The following is a 19,386-nucleotide window of genomic DNA, read 5'->3' on the forward strand; positions in this document are numbered from 1 at the left end:
GAAGTTAATTCATTAAAAAAATAAAGCCGAGTTATTCAATTATCATTGCAGAATGCTATACAAGCACAGGATTTCCATATTGTTCATGAAGTTGTTTTTATTTTATTATGCTTAGAAAGAAACTGAAGAACCATAGACAAAATATTGCTATCTAGAATATGGCTTTGATTTATGTATTATTTCTTTGAAAGGCAGAGAGAGTGAAAAAGTAAGAGGAAAAATTTTTCTGTCTGTTAGTTTACTCTCCAAATGCCCACACAGCTGAGCTGTGTGCCAGACCAAACACAGGAACCCCAAACTTGGTTCCTTTGTGGAAGGTTGTCTCCCAGGCTCTGTGTTACTTAGGGATTTCTCTACCAACAACTGGCTTCTAGTGGAATGTCTCTTAATGATATCTGCATTGCACTTGCCCTATTTTAAATCCGGCTCTGATTTAAATCAAGAGGTCTCTCAGCACTACTATGGAAATGAGTTCCAAGCACATTACAACAAAGGCTGGTGCTCATGGGAGCATCCTTCCCTTAGACTGTCCACATACAGCGAACCTGAAAGAGTTGCACTATTGTGAAGATGTTTATTGAGTACCTACTATTTGTGAATAACTGCATTATGAACAAGTTCCCACTGGTGAATGGGCACTGATTTCCAAATGTTTGACTTACTTATCATCATTTATTTTTCTTCTGTCATTACTTACACAATTTTCAGGCTGGTGGTTTGATGCGTGTGGCCCCTCCAACCTTAACGGAATGTTCTACACTGCTGGACAAAACCATGGAAAATTGAATGGGATAAAGTGGCACTACTTCAAAGGGCCCAGTTACTCTTTACGTTCCACAACCATGATGATTCGACCTTTGGACTTTTGAAGGTACAATGGTGGAATCCATTAGGAGAGCAACAAAGCACTCTGGAGCACTACCAGATGAGACGCTGTTTTGGAAACTCCTAAAGCAAATGATCTTGTCTCCTTTATGGCAAATGGCAGTTATGTGACGTCAGCATGGTTCTTGACTGTGGATTTGGAGCCTTTTGAGTTCACTGAAGTCTGTGTGGGGGGTCACCATGTGCGTGTGGTTTGACTCCCGAGGATGCCATCCGCTGTCATGCCTGAAAAGGGAAGAGACTGTTCAGCTCACTGTGCTTCAAACTACTATGGATCCTAACATGGAACAATGGTAACCAGATGGCAAATATGGTTTATTTCATATAAAACAAAAAAGAAAAGAAAAGAGAGAGAGAAAGAAGTGAATGAAAAGAAAGAATATACCTGAAGAATAGGAACAGGCATGACGTAATTCTTTGGTAAAGATGTATTATACAAGTGAAATAGTGTTATAGCTATGCAAACTTACTAACAAGTTCATACTGTTGCACAATTTTGATAAAAAAGAAAAAAAAAAACCCTTGCATTGTCTTCTGAGTTTGTTAAATGGCGACAGATTTCAAAAGCCCAATTCCAATGTTACACTTAATTGTTGATTTAAATTAACCCATTTCCAAGTGCAAACTCCCTGTTTAAAAGCCATAATGAATTGTATGGAGAAAATAATGATGTCTTACAGAAACACACTCCAGACTGGGATTTTTTTTGGACACAGTTTTCAGAAAAAAAGTCATAATCAAATATGAACAGAATAGATGAACTATTTACTTCCCCAGGCTACAGTTTTCATATATGTTTAAAATGGAATGATCTTTAAATGTATTTATAGCCTGTGTGACTTTTAAAGAATGTGAAAAATACTACAACACTCTTAAAACTCTTAGGACAATATACATGCATTTACTATTTCCTTTGATATTACGTAAGAAAGCAGTTTTTGGAATGTATTAAGTTGAAGTAAATTCAAGTAAACTGGAGCAGTTCATTTTACAGTATCTTCCTGCATGTGTATACATATGTGTAACTTCATAATTTTAAAAATGTTTTCAGTCCATTTCAGTCTTTCATTTTTCATGCTATTTAATTTTTGCCAGTTGACTGAAACATGTTTACCAGATTCACCATGTTCCAGTTTCTATAAAAAATACATTTGAAATATATAAAAATAAAATTGTACATAGCAATGTTTATATTCTTGAGACACCGGTTAGCTATTTAATCTGGTGTATGCAAAGTGGTCCTTATTTGATACATATGAACATGGGTGTTCAGCAAATCCGTATTATTGGTGAAATATGTTACTTCTCATATTTTTCTCGTTCAGGCTCTCTTAAGTAATTTCTAAGAGTTTAAAAATTAATATTGGAGAAAAATTGGCAAAATGTTCATTCTTACAGCTAAGAAAAACATACAAAAAAAAACTATAGTCATCTAAGCAAATTTTACTGCTAACTGCTGTAAATTCCTTTATGAATGTATTCCTATGGGATAATCTATTTTAAGTAAATTCTGGGGCACATTTTTGTGGCAATTTGATATTTCTGCAATATTAAGAACTGTTTTCTCCCTCTAAGCAGTTAACATTACAATGGTAAACAGTTTTTAATCAAAATATGAGTTACTGTTAAATGAGAAAATTAAAATTGATATTGAATGTCCTTGCTTAGAAAAGGAAAGTTTTCTTCAAGGTGACAAAATCAACATTTTAGGCTTAGTAACTGTAGCTGTTATGCCTTAGCGGCTTTCCTCCATTTGGGAGAATAAAGCTATTCACATTTTTTGAAGAAATGTCTTTTAAAGTTTACTGTCAAGCTGTTTTTATATTTATGTGTTTGTATTCAATCCTTTTTGCCTTACTGTGGTAACTGCTAGGTACTACGCAGATTCCATGTTAACCCTCTCCCTCTAAAAACCTTCTTGATTGTTTCAAGCAAAAGAAAATGAGTGCTTTGTTGTTTGTGTTCCATAATCTTTTTTAAAAAGCAATTTTTGGACAAGGAATATTATTTCTTAACCCATATTATAAAACCAAATGAAATAATGAGAAAACCATGGCATTTACTCTTTTATCTGGGTTTGAAAATGAAATATTGTTTCAATTATTTATAATAAAATGACATGAAATGTTTTTTAGGATTCCAGTATGTGCATTGTGTAATGCCCACATGTTTGTGGCAATATAACATGTATATCCTTTGCATTTAATTAAAGGGCTAAGTTAATTAGGTATTAGAATTTTGTCGTTAAAATTTTATTGCAATAAAATGAATGTGGTTTCTATGCACATTTCTTAATAACATCACATTATTTAATTTTAATAAAATTAGAAACAAATTTGTGCAAGCTCATCTCATTTTAAATATCTTGCTGATGGCTTAACTGCAAGAGCCATGAAAACATGTAATCAGTAGGGGGAAAAAACCACATTTAGTTGAAAAAGTGTCACTCTGAAAAATGCTCAGTCTGGGAGGGAATAAGAAAGCTTTACTCCATTAGAAAGGTAGAGCCAAGCAACCACTCCAAGGCCTGAGTCCTGATGCATGATTGCTGTGTTGTACCAATTATTAAATGCCATGACCACTGACTATACATCCTGGCACCTCTCAACATTGAACAAAGATGTGTATTGAACATCTGACGATAAAGTGGTAAAAGGGGTGCTCTTTGTTCTGCATGCCTGTTAGACCATCCACAGTCTTACAGATTCATTGTCTAGGGAATTTCCTTACCTTTGTTTATAAGTCTGCTCCAATATTCAACCCTGCAATAGCTTGGCACCTGCAATGTGGAGTATCAGGAAGAACCACCACTTGTGATGCCTGCATCCTATATAGGTCTTGGTTATTAGAGTCCTAGCTCTTCAGATTTGTGATCCAGCCCCCCTGCTCATCTTTCCCAAAAACCCTTAGTTTTCTCACTACCACTATCTTGTTATTCCCAGCAATAACTCTAGTCATATGGAAGAAAGACGAGTAAATAACTGATTCAGTGATTAAGGTTCTGTACCCGAGTGTTTAGTTCAAGTTCTGGAACTACTTCCCACTAAGCATTTACCTAACCTGCGTACCAGGAAGAAGGAGATGATGGTTCTTGTCACCCAGGTGGGAGAATTGGATGAAATTGAGGTTCCTGGCTTTAGCTTGGCTCAGTAATCTGGGAGTGAACCAGTGGTGGAACAACTCTCTGTCTGCTTTTAAAGAAAAAGTCAATAAGCAAACATTTAAAAAATAATAAAAGAAAGCATTATGAAAAAAGTCCCAGAATAGACTCTTTGCCAAAAGCATTCTCTTATCTTCCCCATTATGTTACTCAATTTCTTTACAACATGATTGGGCAGCTCATCTTGTAAAGAGGTACATGCTTTGGCCTTATTCTTTGAACAGTAGGCTGAGAACTGTATCCACGTGGACATAGCAGAGATAGCTTGGGATCCTGAGCAGGGTCTCAAGAGCCCTTCAGCTACACTGTACTTTTGTTGTGACACAAAACCCAGGGAACCCTGAGGGTCAACTACAGGCAACCTGGAGTAAAGCCATGTTTACCAGCTGACCCCATGCTACACTAACAGGCTGACCCAGACAGATGAATCATCTCACCTGGGATCTGCTGGTCTTGCTCAGAAAGCAGCTGATGTGTGCAATCATGAGAAACAGTAATGGGTGGTGGCTTTAAGCCATTACGTTTGTGGAGTGTTTGTTAAGCAACAAAATAATGTGGAGGCAGAATACTATGTTCCCCACCTACTCAACCTCCAGGTCCTGCCTTGTGTAAGTTGTATTCCATCATCTCAGAGAAGACAATCTCCTAGGATTCATCCAACTATCAGTTCTTTCACCACCATTATCTCGTACTCTCTATACTCACATGCTCTTAACCTTCTAATACACTTCCCTTGAGTTTTGTCTTATGTTTTGTAAGTGACACCTGCTTTAATTTCCTATGGTACTTTGTAGAATCTTGTTATTTATTGAATTGCTCTGAAAAAACAATTTCTTCTAGTCACGTAAAATCCCACTTTCAGATTTACATCTAGCTTGTCCTTTGTGGTTTTTTAAAGATTTATTTATTTTTATTGCAAATGTGGATATACAGAGAGAAGGAGAGATAGAGAGAAAGATCTCCCGTCTGATGGTATACTCCCCAAGCAGCTGCAGTGGCCAGAGCTGAGCCAATCCAAACCCAGGAGCCTGGAGCCAGGAGTCTCCCCAAGGTCTTCCATGCAGGTGCAGGGTCCCAAGGCCTTGGGCCATCCTCTACTATCTTCACAGGCCATAAGCAGGGAGCTGGATGGGAAGTGGGGCCACCGGGATTAGAACTGGTGCCCATATAGGATCCCATGGCACACATTCAAGGCAAGGACTTTAACCACTAGGCCATCACACTGGGTCCATCCCTTGTTTTCAAATAATAAACTTAGCCCATTCTCCTCTAGTAAAATATTTTTAAAATTAAAACTCTCATCAAAATTTTAAAGATTATTTTGTTTTGCTTTGGTGAGAAGAATATGATCTTTCAGATATGTATATGATTTTCAAGTATATGATTCCCTCCCATCCATGTGGGAAACTGTGATGGGTTCCAAACTTTAGCCTGGCCTAGCCCTCGGTATTGCAAGCATTTGGGGACTGAACTGACAGAAAGAATCTCTCTCGTCTCTCTCATTCTTTCTCTTTTGTTCTGCCTTGCTAATAAATGGGGAACAAATATATGAATCTGCTTCCTAAAAATGCTATAAGGAACCATAATGATTTCACAAAAGTACTAAAACTTTGTCAGTTAAAATTAGAGAAGCAGAGAAGTTAATCTAAGTTATGTTAGAACTCCAGTTCTAGCACTGAGGAAAAGGTACTCTCTATGTATGCTGAGGATTATGTTGTGCGTAGTCATAATGAATGTAAAGAAAAATAAGAAGCTGTCTTGCAATATAAATTTAATGTGATGGGGCCAGCATTGTGGCATAGTGGATAAAGCCAATGCTTGTAACACAGACATCCGTGTAAACATTTGTTCATGTCTCACATGCTCCACTTTCAAGTCAGTTACCTCTAAAGACTTAGGAAAGGAGCAAAGATGACCCAAGTGTTTTGGCCCATTCCAATCACATGGGAGATTTGGAATAAGTTACTAGCTGCTCGCTTCACCTGATTTGGAAGAAGAATATTAGAAATGTTAGTGTTGAAATACAGATGGCAAGAGAGTCAGGAATAAAATAGAGAGGTAAGTATACACAGAAAATTTGAGTGGAGACCTGTGGTATTTGCAATGCCTTCTAGGACAGTAAAATAGACTAGGAATGTGAGAAATACAGAAACATTGGCTCCACCTCACTGAATGAATTCATTTTAATAAGGTCCTCAGTGACTCTAATGGATGTTACAATTTGAGAAGACACAGTTTATATTCTATTTTCAAGAAGGTTGAGAATCTGATGAAATACAGAGGAAACTGGAGGACCAAGGACAAGGCCATACGATGGCTTTTAGGATCAGCAATGCCTTCATGTATTTTCAGACTAAGGAACAGGAGTCATTAAAGGAGATGAGGCAAAAGAAGAAACACAAAAATATTACAGAGGAAGATAAGAAGTTAGTTTGATTCTAAGAAACATCTCTGCTAGGGGACTATAGGGAAATGTAATCCAGTAAGGATAGGAATCATTTTGAATTTATGGAAGAAATGGAAAGGAAAAGAACTTCTGAGAGCATAAGATACTCATTCAAATTGCAATTTAGGAGAAGTATTGGAGGACAAGCATTGTGGCACAATGGGTCAAGCCATTGCCTGCAATACTGACACCCCATATAGGAGTGCCATACGGGAGTGTCAAGTTCCAATCTTCAGTCTGGCCATTTCATTTATTTGGGGATGAACTAGGTGACGGAAGATATTTTTCTCTCTGTCTGCCTTTATCCATCATCCTACCTTTCAAATTCATCAAATAAATTCTTTAAAGGATGAAGGCAAGTGTGCAATATCTATGTAAAATAATGCATAAACTTATCAGGAACGGTCCTGACAACCTCTTAACAGGAGGTCATATACATGGAGCGGTGGGGGGAGGGGGGATGTGGACCCCAGAGTGGAGCAGGTGGACAGGAAGAGGCTTTTATCCCAACCCTGAAGACTCCCAGATCCACACCAAGGACTATCAGTATGAGCACCAAAGACTACACCCCAACTGCCAAGGAAACCACGGGGAATTGGAGTGCCTGTGGAGGCCGAGAAATCTGAGGTCACCCACCCCCATCTGGATCTATCACATGGAATGGAAGAAGTCCAAATCCTGCCTTGCAGGATCCAAGGTCAGTGGAACGACAACCAGGAGCCCTGAGTGGTCCGCAGAAACAGAACAGTAAACTTCCTTCAGGACTAGGGAGGGGAGCTTTCTCTGGTCCTCACCTGGTTCTGACTTTGGGTCCCCACCCACTCTGGCAATGACCATCAGGATCGCTCCAGAAACCCCTCAAAACAAGCAAACAAACAAACAAACAATCTAGAATAGATAGAGAACAAGGAAAGCTTAGAATCAGACAGGAAATGGTCAGCATGGATGCACTTTTACCTCACTAGGTGGGACATAAAGATTAGTTACTCCTCACTAGAGTATTGAAGATTTCTCTGCACACTCTCCTAAAACTGTTCACCTAAACTGTTGACACATGTCTTGTTAGAGTTATAGAGTTAGACTACCTGAAAAACAGCCAGGTTCAGCAAAATCATGTTTCAACACTATAAACTGCTAAATACTAAAATTAAAACAGACACGAGATAGCTGAATAGTAATTTATAGCCATTTTAAGGTGTATAGAACCCGGTTGTATATAAATTAATAATTGAAATGTCAATGAAGAAGTCACAGGATATGGTTCAGAACTTGCATTCTTTTCTTTTTTTTTTTTTTTTAACATGTTGGTTATTCAATACCATCTCAACTAATTCCATAACATTATAAATTGTTACTGATGTTATGTCGGGGCTTTTAATTGATTGGGATGATACTCTGTCGGCCTTACCTTCAGACCAGAGACGGTCTCCCCAAGAAACCATTGAACTTATCGGGACAATAAGATACTGGACTATATACTTGGTAAATGCTTGCAATGAAAGAATCTCAACTGAATCTGAACTGTGGCAATGCAACAAGGTGGAGGAATCCACCATGGGGGGATGATTTGGGGAAGGGTAGGGGGAATCCCAGTGCCTATAAAACTGTGTCACATAATGCAATGTAATAAATAAAAAAATGCATAAACTTAATGGAACTAATGACTTCATAGGAGTTGTTAATTCAAAAGAAACTATTGAATTTTAACTTGCATTGGAAATCATTAATTTGAACAAGCCTATCCATTTTTTCTAGTGATTTTTATGTGTGGAAATTATGAAATGAATATCACTTCTTCACTTGAGAACTTGGCTTCATTAAACTTAGATCACTTTACAACATCTGATTCTAACTCAGTCTAGCACATTAGTGTCTGTAAAATGGTAGTTTTCCCAGGAAAACTACCTCCTTTTTGAAGTCCATCTAAACTCAAAAAGAGTCCTACCATGGAACTCTGGTGGCTTTGTGCCAGATCATTGCAATGAAGTCAATATCTCAATAGAATAAAGCGCTTTTTGTCTGAGTTGCTTACTGTATGCACATACTACATTGGAGTCTACACAGTGTCCAATAGTTCTATGTCTAGAAAGCACTGAACATACTTGGTTTGAAAACCAATTTATTGCTATAAAACGCTAGCAGTCATCTGAGCCTTTAGCAAGGTGAAACGTCTTGCCTCACTGTTGATGCCTGCTACCACTGGCAATTTAAGTGAATAAGCAGTGGAGCTGCTGCATTAATTGACTCTTCCTTTCACATAAGATGTCATTGTAGCATGCCTGCAATGCTGGTTGATGGCAGCTACCTCACAATAGAAACTTCTCTCAAAATTGGAATGCCACTGTTTAAGCGATTAACTTTATGCAAGAGTCTAAACACTGTGAGGGTTATTGCAACAGTATTGACAGTGTCTTCCCCTCGAGTGGCCTCTAGCTCAAGAAAGCATTTGCTTTGATCATCTGTGGTCAGTAACTCCTCACTCATGGGAGCTTTTATCCTGAGGTGTTGGCAATTCCATCATAACTTCAGGCTCTGCTTTTAACTTTACTTCTCTGATGTCCACCTCATCTGAAACAACTTGCTCCACAGACTCCCTTAAAAGCATCCTTAATGGTCAGAATCAATTTGTTCCAAACTCTTATGAATGCTAACACTTTAACTTCCTCCAATGAATCACAAATATGCTTTCTAACATGAGGATGGAGAACCCTTCCAAGAAGTTTTTCTATTTACCTTGCTCTGATATTAGAGGAATCATTATCTATGGTTTGATGACTTTTTTCTTATATTATTGCGCTTGAAAGCCAAAATCATATCTTAATCCATGGACTATAGATCTGTGTGCATAGATAGATATGGATATAGATATATAAAATGCATATATGTATATTTATATATATAAAACACTGGTCTCATCACAAATATCATCAGAATTTTTGAGTAATCAAGTGGTTTCTCAATGAGCAGAATGATTTTTAAAACAATCTTGACTTCTGAAACAAGGAGATCTCAGCAGTGGACTTAAAATATTTGAGTTAATCCTGAGGATGCACTGTCATTGAGGATCTGTAGTTTCATTTTCATACACTCTAAGCAACACCAGAATTAACCTAATTGAAGGGTCTAGGAGTTTCAGAATGCAATAATAGAGGAGCAGAGGCTTCAACTTCAAGCCACCTGCTGCATTAGCCAGCAGCAAGGGCCAAGCTGCCCTTTGGAGATTTGAAGCCTTGAAGCCAGAAACACTTTTCATTTATGGCTATGAAAATTCTAAATGGCATCGTATTTTGAAATAATCTCATCTACCTTATAATTTCATCTACATTGATAGTATGTTGCTTAGTGTTGCAACCCTTGTTAGTTTTCTTAGCTAGATCTGGTAAACTAGTCCGCAGCTTCTCACTTGAAACTTACTGCTTCATCATACACTTCTGTGTATAGCAACAGTTCCTTTTCTTAAATTATAAAATGTGAATTAAACCTTTAATTTCCCTCAAAAATTTTTCTTGCACTCATAACGTGATTAAGTGCTGAATACAAGAAACCTAGCTAATGAGCTGTCTTAGCTTCAACATGTCTTGTCTTCCTCGGTAAATTTACTCATTTGTGATTTATTGTTATTATTATTCTTATTTGAAAGGCAGGGCAATAAAAAGAGAAGGAAAGAAGGAGAGAGATTTTCCACTAGTTCACTCCCTAAATAACCACAATATCCCAAACAGAGCTATTCTGAAGCCGGGAGCTAGGGGCTTCCTCTGGGTCTTCCATGTGCGTGCAGTGGCTCAAGCACTTGAGCTTTCCTTGGCACACTGACAGTGAGCTGGATCAGAAACGGAGCAGTCAATATTTGAACCAGTCCCCATAGGGGATGCCTGAAACATGGGCAGAGGCTGGGCATACTGTGCCACAAGGCCTCCATATATAAAGTTTGGTTTAAATTGAGAGAAGTGTGATTGTTCCTTTAATTTTATCGTTTAAAGGCCATTGAAGTATTATTAACCTAGTTTTAATACTATTATGTCTCAGAGAACAAGAGTGTGGGCAGGAAGAGGGATAGCAGTGGATTGGTAAAACATGCAGAAAAGATTTAGGCTTAAGTTGGCTATCTTAAATGGGCATCACTTAAGACTTGCTGAATAATCAGAATAACAACATCAGATAAAATTGATCAGAGATCAATTTAACTGATACAATAATAATGAAGCCATTTGAAATATTGTGATAATTATCAAGATATGATGTGAAGACACAAAGTGAACATACTGTTTGAAAAATGGCACCAACAGACTTACTCAGTGCAGGGTGGCTAGAGGACTTTAATTTGCAAGCGCAGTATTTATAAGGCATAGTGAAGGGAAGCATAATAGCATAGAAGATGCTCATGCTTACTGTTCCATATAGGATCCCAGTCCATTTACACAAGAATTTCACAGTCTGATTTTTTTTCTCCTCACCTGTGAGCACACTTGCTCTCTCTGAATGATGAGTTCTTAACATTAAGAATCATATTTAATCAGTTTTTGTGTATCTAGGATAGTCTCAAATCCTGAAGTATCCCATGTTTTGCACAATGCTTTTATGCCCCAGAATATTAGCTTCTAGATAGCTTGATCTGTTTTGTATCTTTCTCTTGTGCGTTTGGGGTCTCCACACTTCCTTGAGAATCTTAAATGATCAATCAAGGTTGGTTGACTGGTTGGACTCACAACACATGAATAAACACAGCAGTTACTCCAAGTGATTTGTCAGATTATTTAGTTTTTCTGCCTAGTTCATATTTCCAGAAAAAAATTCATCCTGTTTCCAACAAAACACTATAAAGACACATATTTTCCCAAACATCAAAGAGCTCATGAAGTAAGAATATCAGAATATTTATGTGCTAATGAGAAGCATGTGGGTTACATTTCCTCAGAAAATAGAGACTTTTTTTCATTGTGAGGATAAAGAACAACAACAAAAAAACACAACAAAAAAAAATCATTGGATCATAGTGTAGCAAAAACATGTGCTATCTGAGATGCTTGTGTCTGAAGCAGTGAGAAAGAGTGAGCGTAAGTGCTCAGAGAGCAGCAGAAACCAGGAGGGGAGGCCCCAGACCAGGAGGATAACACTTCCTGGCAGTAGCATAGGGAGGGAAAGACATGAAAGGATCCAGTGCTAAAAAAGAAAGCGAAGCTTCCAGAATAGTCTCTTTTGAGCAATTGGTTGGAACATTCCTCTTTTTGTGGGGTTACAGGTGGAGGGTGATGAGCCACTCCAATAGGATAACTGGTCCATCTAAGGAGTTAGTGCACTTTGCTGACCATCTTTGGGCTATCTGCTCAAGATTGAGTAGGCTGTAAGCAGACATTGTTGTTCTTCTCCCATTTATCTCTACAAGGGGAAGATTATTTACCGGAAAAAGCTGCCATTCTCTATCAGCAGCTCTTTGTTTCTTGACCAGAACATGTTCAGCTTCTATGGAGGACAAGGTAGAGCTCCTGGAGAGTTAATGTTTGAAGAAACAGTCTTCACAGGATGATCCCAAATCAACAGTTAATAGACCTCTTTACCTAAATGCCTCACCTCTTTTCTCCTTGGCTTAGGTAACTCTAGGATGTATTCTAAAGCATGTCTCCAGTAACCCAGCAGAAATGAACGTAGTTGCTTATTACGGCAATTCTCTTGAAAGCACACAATCTATTGTCTTGTTTCTATTATTTTAATTCAAGTTTTTAATTGATCTTTAGGTAAGTGACAGAGTTGAAGAGAGAACACACACACACACACAAACACACGGGGGCATAAAGGACTCTTCCATCTGCTGTTTCACTTTCCAAAGAGCTGCAATGACCAAAGCTAGGCTCGGCCCAAAGCCAAGGGCTAGGAACTTCCTCCCAGTTTCCACATGGGTGCCAGGGGTCCAAATATTTGGACCATCCTCTGTGCTTTCCGAGGCCATTTAGCAGCTGCTGGATTAGAAATGCATCAGCTGTGACTTACACCAGTACCCATATGAGATATTGGCATTGCTGGGATTGCTGATGGTAGTTTCACCCGCTTAGCCACAGTGCCAGCCCTGTATGTCTTATTTCCAATGTTGTAACAACATTTCCTAGAATCACTTCTGAAGTAAAGGATTTGTCCCTAAACCTTGTCTCTAGCTCTACTTCTGAGTTATCCAAACCAAGAGATGATTATACATTTCAAGGTGAATTCCTGACTAATGGGGAAATGGAGTAATTTCTGTAGTATTCTATACATCTGTCTAAAACAAATAACTTTGGAGCATATCTGATGAGGATGGGTGGTGCCATCAATCTCTCAAAATATTCATGTAAATATCATTTGAGGATCATATTTTAACGCTGTTACTATTCCTGCCTTTATTAAGTTTTGTCAATTATGCCAGTCTAGACTTAAATATAGAAGTGCTTTATATAGTTTATAGAAAACTGGAAATAAAGACATCTGTATGCAAAAATATCTTGACCTCTATTTTAGAATTCTTTCATAAAACAAATGCTTCAGGCCCAGTGTGGCAACCTGGTAACTAAAGTCTTTGTCTTGTATGTGCCGGGATCCCTGGGGATAACTGTTCATCTCCTGGCAGCCCCCCTTCCTATCCAGTTCCCTGCTTGTGGAAGGCAATAGAGGACCACCAAGGCCTTGGAACCCTGTACCCAAGTGGGAGACCCAGAGGAAACTCCTGGCTTCAGATTGGCTCAGTTCCAGCCATGGCAGTCACATGGGAAGTGAATCAGTGGATGGAAGATCTTTCTCTTTGTCTCTCCTCCTCTCTGAATAGCTCACTTTCCAACAAAAATAAACAAATCTTTTAAAAAATGCTTTATAAACGTTTGAAGAATCCTGACAGGCATGAATCTTATTGCTGTATATCAAAATAAACTTACATTTTCCAAACTGTTTTTGAAGTACCCTTATATACTACAAATAACTGAAATAGGATGTGCATTTGTCCCATGCTAGAATAGAAGAGGAAGATAATCGTTCCTCATGATGCAGTTTTGAAGATGGCCATGGACACAGGTGCGTTCCCTAAAGGAAATTGTTCTGGTGTGATGTGCTTTTGAGCAGTAAGTCAAACGGCCACAACAACTACAACCTCATGCTATTTAAGGGTTAATAGATTTTTTTTTAATTTAAATGAATTCAGTATGTATTGGTTTCATTGAATTAGATGCAAGCTAGTGCTTCACTTCCCCACCATTCCTCTAGTTTCCCATTTTTACATGACTTCCAGTGCCCCATTTCCATTACTCTGATATTTACTGCTTCAAACTCATTCTAGTCTGATGCTACAGACACAAAACATATGTAGGTGCATAGAATTATATCGTAGTCTTTCACACTCTTATAAATGACTTAATATACACTCAAGCTGATTTTCAACATTGTCATTTAAATGGGAAAATTTGTGGCTTGTTTCATTTTCCAACATAAAAATCTTACTTGCTCCAAGAAATATTTTATCAAAATATTTGTTTCTAACTGTCATGTCCTTTTATATTAATGTACTAAGCTTTCTGCTCATTGTCTTACAAAAAGCTAAGATCGTGTCAACAGCTGCATTCTCATCTGGAGCTCAGGATCTTCTTCCAAGCTATTGTTGGCAGAATTGAGTTCTTCGAGTTGTAGAACTGAACATTAATTTTCTTGCTGGAGTTCAGCTGAAGTCCAAACTCATCTCTTGACCATTGTGTGGACAGATTATCTGAATCATTTTCACCCAATCATGTGACATTGTCTCATTTAAGAGATCAGAGACATTAGTGAAACCCCTCACGTTCACAGTCTTAGGATTTATACAGGGCAAGGAAGGCAAACTTGTAAGTGTCCCCCTGCTCACTCTTTGAGTTTCCTTTCAGACATACGTGCTACCTAACAAGTGCAATGCCGACAGCAACATAACAAGTGCAAGGCTGTCCAGAGTAGCTTCTTTAGCAAGGAGATCCTTCAGATATAATAAAAGGCAACTGTTTCAAAATTAAATGTTTTTGATATCAATAAAAGAGAAACAAGTAGGAATATCTTGAGCTTCCAAGTCCCAGGATTCATAAGTTTTTTTAAGTGTCTTGTCTGCACAACAGGTGTGTTTCAATTGTCTATTGGATTGCTTTCCAGGAAATCCAACATGTATACTATAATCTTGGATTCTTGGATATAATATCCAGTAAAGAAAAAAAAAATCTCTGCTTGTATTTTCTCTAAAACATTCCATCTCCACTCAAGGCAGGGAAGAAATTAGCTTGGCTACCACTTGAATGGGGAAGGAAAAACACAGTATTAGTGGATTAGTATTAATGGATTAGTATTAATCCATTAGTATCTTAAAAATCATTCTGCCACATACAGTTTTCAAAAACGCACATTAGTTTTTTCCTTGCTGGGAGATGTGTTATGATTACATCTGTCATGTATAAACAAGTAGACTTAGCTTATTTGAGTCAAATCCAGACGAACCAAGCCATATATGGAAAACAAGATCTGCTATTACTTTTCTATTCTTAGCTTTATTTATTCTACCACCTTTCTGGGACAGGTTCTTAAGAATGACCTCAAGAGATAAATGTCCAGCGACCTAAGGACGTGTCAATAAGCCCTCTCTTCTAAATTTTTCTCCACCAACAACCTTTAAAAGCATCTAAACGCTTGTGGGGTGTAAACTACCAGTCAAATCTTTCTACTCAATAATATATAAGTAGAAAATCATCTTATTTACAAATATCTTTCAAATCTTATGTTTAGAACCTTCATTGTGTAGCAGTAGATTAAGTTGGCGCTTGTGACATCAGCATCTCCTATGGGGTGCCAGTTTGAGTTCTGGCCATGCTGTTTCCAATCCAGCTTCTTACTAAGGCAGCAGAGGACTGGAAAGCTAGCCCAAGTACCTGCTTCCTTCATATTCACATGGAACACATGGAACATGCATGAAGTTTCTGTGTCTGACTTTGATATAGCCCAGACCCGGCCATCAGGGGACTGAATCAATAGATGCAAGAACTCTCTGCCTTTCTCTCTATAGTATACAAATAAACATTTTAACATTTTACTTAATGTAAAGCCTCTTGATGATTCTAATATACAGAATTAAACCCCTGCTTTCTATTTTTAAGTATCTAAATAGTAGTCTTCAGATTTTGATCATGTTTTTAATAATATATTGTTAAATGTGCACCTGGATGGGTATTTATATATGCACATAGATATTTACATGCATATAATTAGTTCAAAGACTGTTCTATCAAGTGTTATACATTGTAAAGCACTTACAAAAATAGACATCATAAATACCAAGTGATAACAAAATAAGAAAGTTATTTAATTAAAAATATTTCTATATTTTTCCCACAAAATTGGCAGTACTTTCATAGAAAAATATGACTAAATTGATTTGTTAATTTAATCTTTAATTATGTGAGATAGACCTATTTTGAAAATTCAGAACACTCATAAATAAATAGAACAACTGGACTAAACAAGAATTAGCAACTTATGTTCAAAAAGCAAAATGGGAAATGTTATAGTCCAAGTACATAATTACTAAAACTGAACAATTTGAGAACAACAAAAAATACCTTTTTTACAAATTGAGAAAAAACCTTAAATGACAATCGGTAAATTAATATGTAGAAATGGCAATAAGAATAAGGAAAAGTACTATATAACATTTGCCCTCACTTAAATGTCAAGTTACACCACAAGAAGGTATTGCACTCACATGAAAAAGCTGACATTAAGTGCTTGACACAAACTGGATCCTTGGTGTCAGTCTCTTGGCTGGCAATCTCTTGTACGAATTAGCACATTCTCAGGAAGTTAAACATTGACCAATCTTGTGTCCCACAAGGAAGACCAACATACTTAAACCAGCAAGACTTATCTAAGAATATTAAATTGTGTGTATAGTAGGCAAACACAATAAGTAAGCTCCCCCAATGGCCATCAAATGATCAATAGATTTGAAAAACATATATATTATCACTCCAAATAACAGAATGTTAATCAGTAACAAAAAGGACCAAACTATTGATAACAGACATGAAATAACACATACTGGATTATTACTTTCATATGAATTAATAAAACAGGCAAAACTAGAAAAAATGAGTAAGAACCGCGACTTTCTCTGGAGTGGTAGGTTGCCTGGGGAAGGGGTGAGCTGATCTTCTGAGAGAGTGAATATGGCCTGCTGTGAGAGCTAAGTGAGTTTCATGAAAGTGAACATTTGGCCAAGTGACCACATTGTACAGATAAGTGTTGCAAAAAAACAACGACTGGGAAAATCAAAACAAGAATTGTTCTTTTTAAGTGTTGTCCACACAGGGCCATAAAAGGAACAAATACACAGAATACAAATATCAAGAACGTCCCAGTATACACTATTTATTGATTCAATTTTTGTAATTAATGATAATTAGAAAGCAAAATTCAAATAAAAAGTAACATCCCTATAGTGGGTAAATGAATCACGTAGATTAATCGAGCACTGCAATGTTGACATTACCACAAAAAAAACGAAGTGGGAGAATTTCTTACTATATGGTTCAATTAAGTTTGACATATCACAGTTTCTATGCTACTGGTGGAACATATGTTCACATACAAATATTTATACCGTTGTTTTTGATAGCATAGGTTTTCATCATTCAGAGATTATTATATGCATTCTATAGAATAACTCAAACAAAAAAGCATGTGGCACTTTTGGGGACCAGAAATTTCAGACCAGAAAAAAAAAAAGTTATGTAAACAGAGGTCAATGAAATTAAACCTAAGCCAACAGGCTACAGTCAGAATTACTGTTGTCACTATGGACGTGAGATGCAATTTTCCATCATAAAAACTGTATAGCTCTTTATACTTTCTTCTTGAAACATGTATGGTAAGTGACCAACAAAATACCTCTGACATCCAGATGATTTATTTCTGTAACAAATGGGAAATAGGACATCTTCAAAAGAGGTTAATCCCAGTTTTGGAGAAATAAATGTACTGAAAATCAATGGCACTTAAAGACCACAGGAGGCATACTGAAATAAAACCAAAGAGTCCTCATTCAAGAGGAAAAAACAAAAAAGAAAACATGCAATGGATCAAAATATAGCAAGAATGCCAAAACATATAAATGCAGCATTATTTTAATTTTCACAATGATACACTTTCAATTTTCTTTTTTATTGCAAACCTGCCACAAAATAAAGAATTCAACAAGTAGAGAGCAGAAAAATCACTGTTTTGCTATAGTATACACAAAAGCTGTAAGCAATAATCAAATCTCAAAATGTTAATTTCATTCATATATATCACATTACTATTTTGAACTCTATACTAATTACCATGAATCACAGAAAACGTGATATTTGCCTTTTGGGGGACTGACTTATTTCTAGCTGCACCCACTGCATTGCAAAAGACAGGATTTCATTCTTTTTATGGCTAAGTAGTATTCCACAATGTATCTAATCATCAATTTGTGGATATCTGAGTTGAATCCATATTTTAAGCATGTGATTTGTGTTGCTGTGTTTTTCAACCTAGTTTTTAAAAATAATTTGTTCCTAGAATCTGAAAGCTGAATCTGAATGCTCGGGTTACCTAGTTTCTTTAAAAGCGAAACTCTTACCCCAAAAGCGCCATTGTACTACTCTCAACACCGTTTCCTTCTTTTAAGAGAGCAGAAGTCAAACCACAAGACCATTACCGAGGCATGATATTCGTGCTTCTCTTGGATATTTAATGCCTTTGACCAAAACAAATAATATTGTTTTGCTTCCACTTAATTGTATTATTAGACTTAGTCTCTATAAACATGCCTGAAATTTAAGATCTCTCCATTATTAGCCACTCTTTCTTGGCTTAAAATAATAGACTTGAAAGCTATAAAAGAAAGAATAATTTTTATCTTAAGGGTTTGCTGCGTAACTTAGACCAGAAGGTCAGTTGGAAATGCTTCAGAGCAGAACTCCAATTTTAGCTGCATTTGTAGTTCACAAACACAATTACATGACGCCAATAAGCCCTAAGTTATGATACTTGAAATCCCAAATTCCACCAGTCAATGTTTATAGCACACCCACTGAGTGGAAAACGTTGCAGTGGCACCATGCATAAAAATAAAGTAAGCATTTTATTGCAAGGAATGAACATTCAGTTGGGATATTATTGTGTCAGACCTTCAATATCATGCTAGTCATTTAGACATAAAATTGAATTGTGTGTTAATAAGTGAACTCAACTAAATATTTTTTTCTACAATATGAATATCTTCTCCAAGATTCTGTCCTATGGTAAACTCTGAGAAAGCAGCATTGTTGGGTTTTAAGAATTTCGATAGACCTGGTTCACCACAACCCCCTCCCCATTGTCATTAAAATGAAATGTTTCCTAGATTCTACTTGTAACAAGACTCTTAATCTATCTCCTTGGACACACTGGCTGGGAACTAGGACTGAGTCTCAAAGAGAAGAATGAAACTCGCAAACAATGAAGGAAAAGCTGTTCCAATATTTTTGGAAGGATACCACAAACATTAAAGGTATCCCCAGTGAAAGGTAAGGGGTCATCCCTACCCAGGGATCGAGTTATGTCTCTGACCAGCACATTTTACTAACTAGCGTGCTAAGACTGATGGATGACCAGTCTAGCGAGGAAGAATGGTCAGGGAACAATTGTCAGGTAAATGCACATCGCAAAAGGCGATCAGCAGTTCCACTCATGTTACAAGAAGACCTTGACTACGATTATGTATTTAGTTACGTGTACAAAAGTCAGTTTGGGGGAATTCTGATATGTAGCCTGGAGGAAAGAAGTAATTATATTAACATTTTCTTTGAGTCAGAGCATAGCTAAAATCATTTTAGGAAATCCTATCATAAACAAGGCAGAATAA

The 19,386-nt window shown here is 37.1% G+C and overlaps 1 protein-coding gene across 5 annotated transcripts in view; it reads left to right on the forward strand.

Moving 5' to 3' along the window:
* Positions 1-3,164, forward strand: part of ANGPT1 (angiopoietin 1) — a 228,262-nt gene extending 225,098 nt beyond the window's left edge. For all 5 annotated transcript variants that reach the window (XM_040979411.1, XM_040979415.1, XM_040979413.1 and 2 more), the window contains one exon: positions 709-3,164. In XM_040979411.1, the coding sequence (XP_040835345.1) occupies positions 709-869 (161 nt within the window). In that variant the 3' untranslated portion in view covers positions 870-3,164. The remainder of the gene's footprint in view (positions 1-708) is intronic.
* Positions 3,165-19,386: the final 16,222 nt, after the last annotated feature.

Source organism: Ochotona curzoniae, unplaced genomic scaffold (genome assembly GCF_017591425.1).
Source record: "Ochotona curzoniae isolate NIBS_2020 unplaced genomic scaffold, NIBS_Ocur_1.0 contig_3190, whole genome shotgun sequence".
NCBI lineage: Eukaryota > Metazoa > Chordata > Mammalia > Lagomorpha > Ochotonidae > Ochotona > Ochotona curzoniae.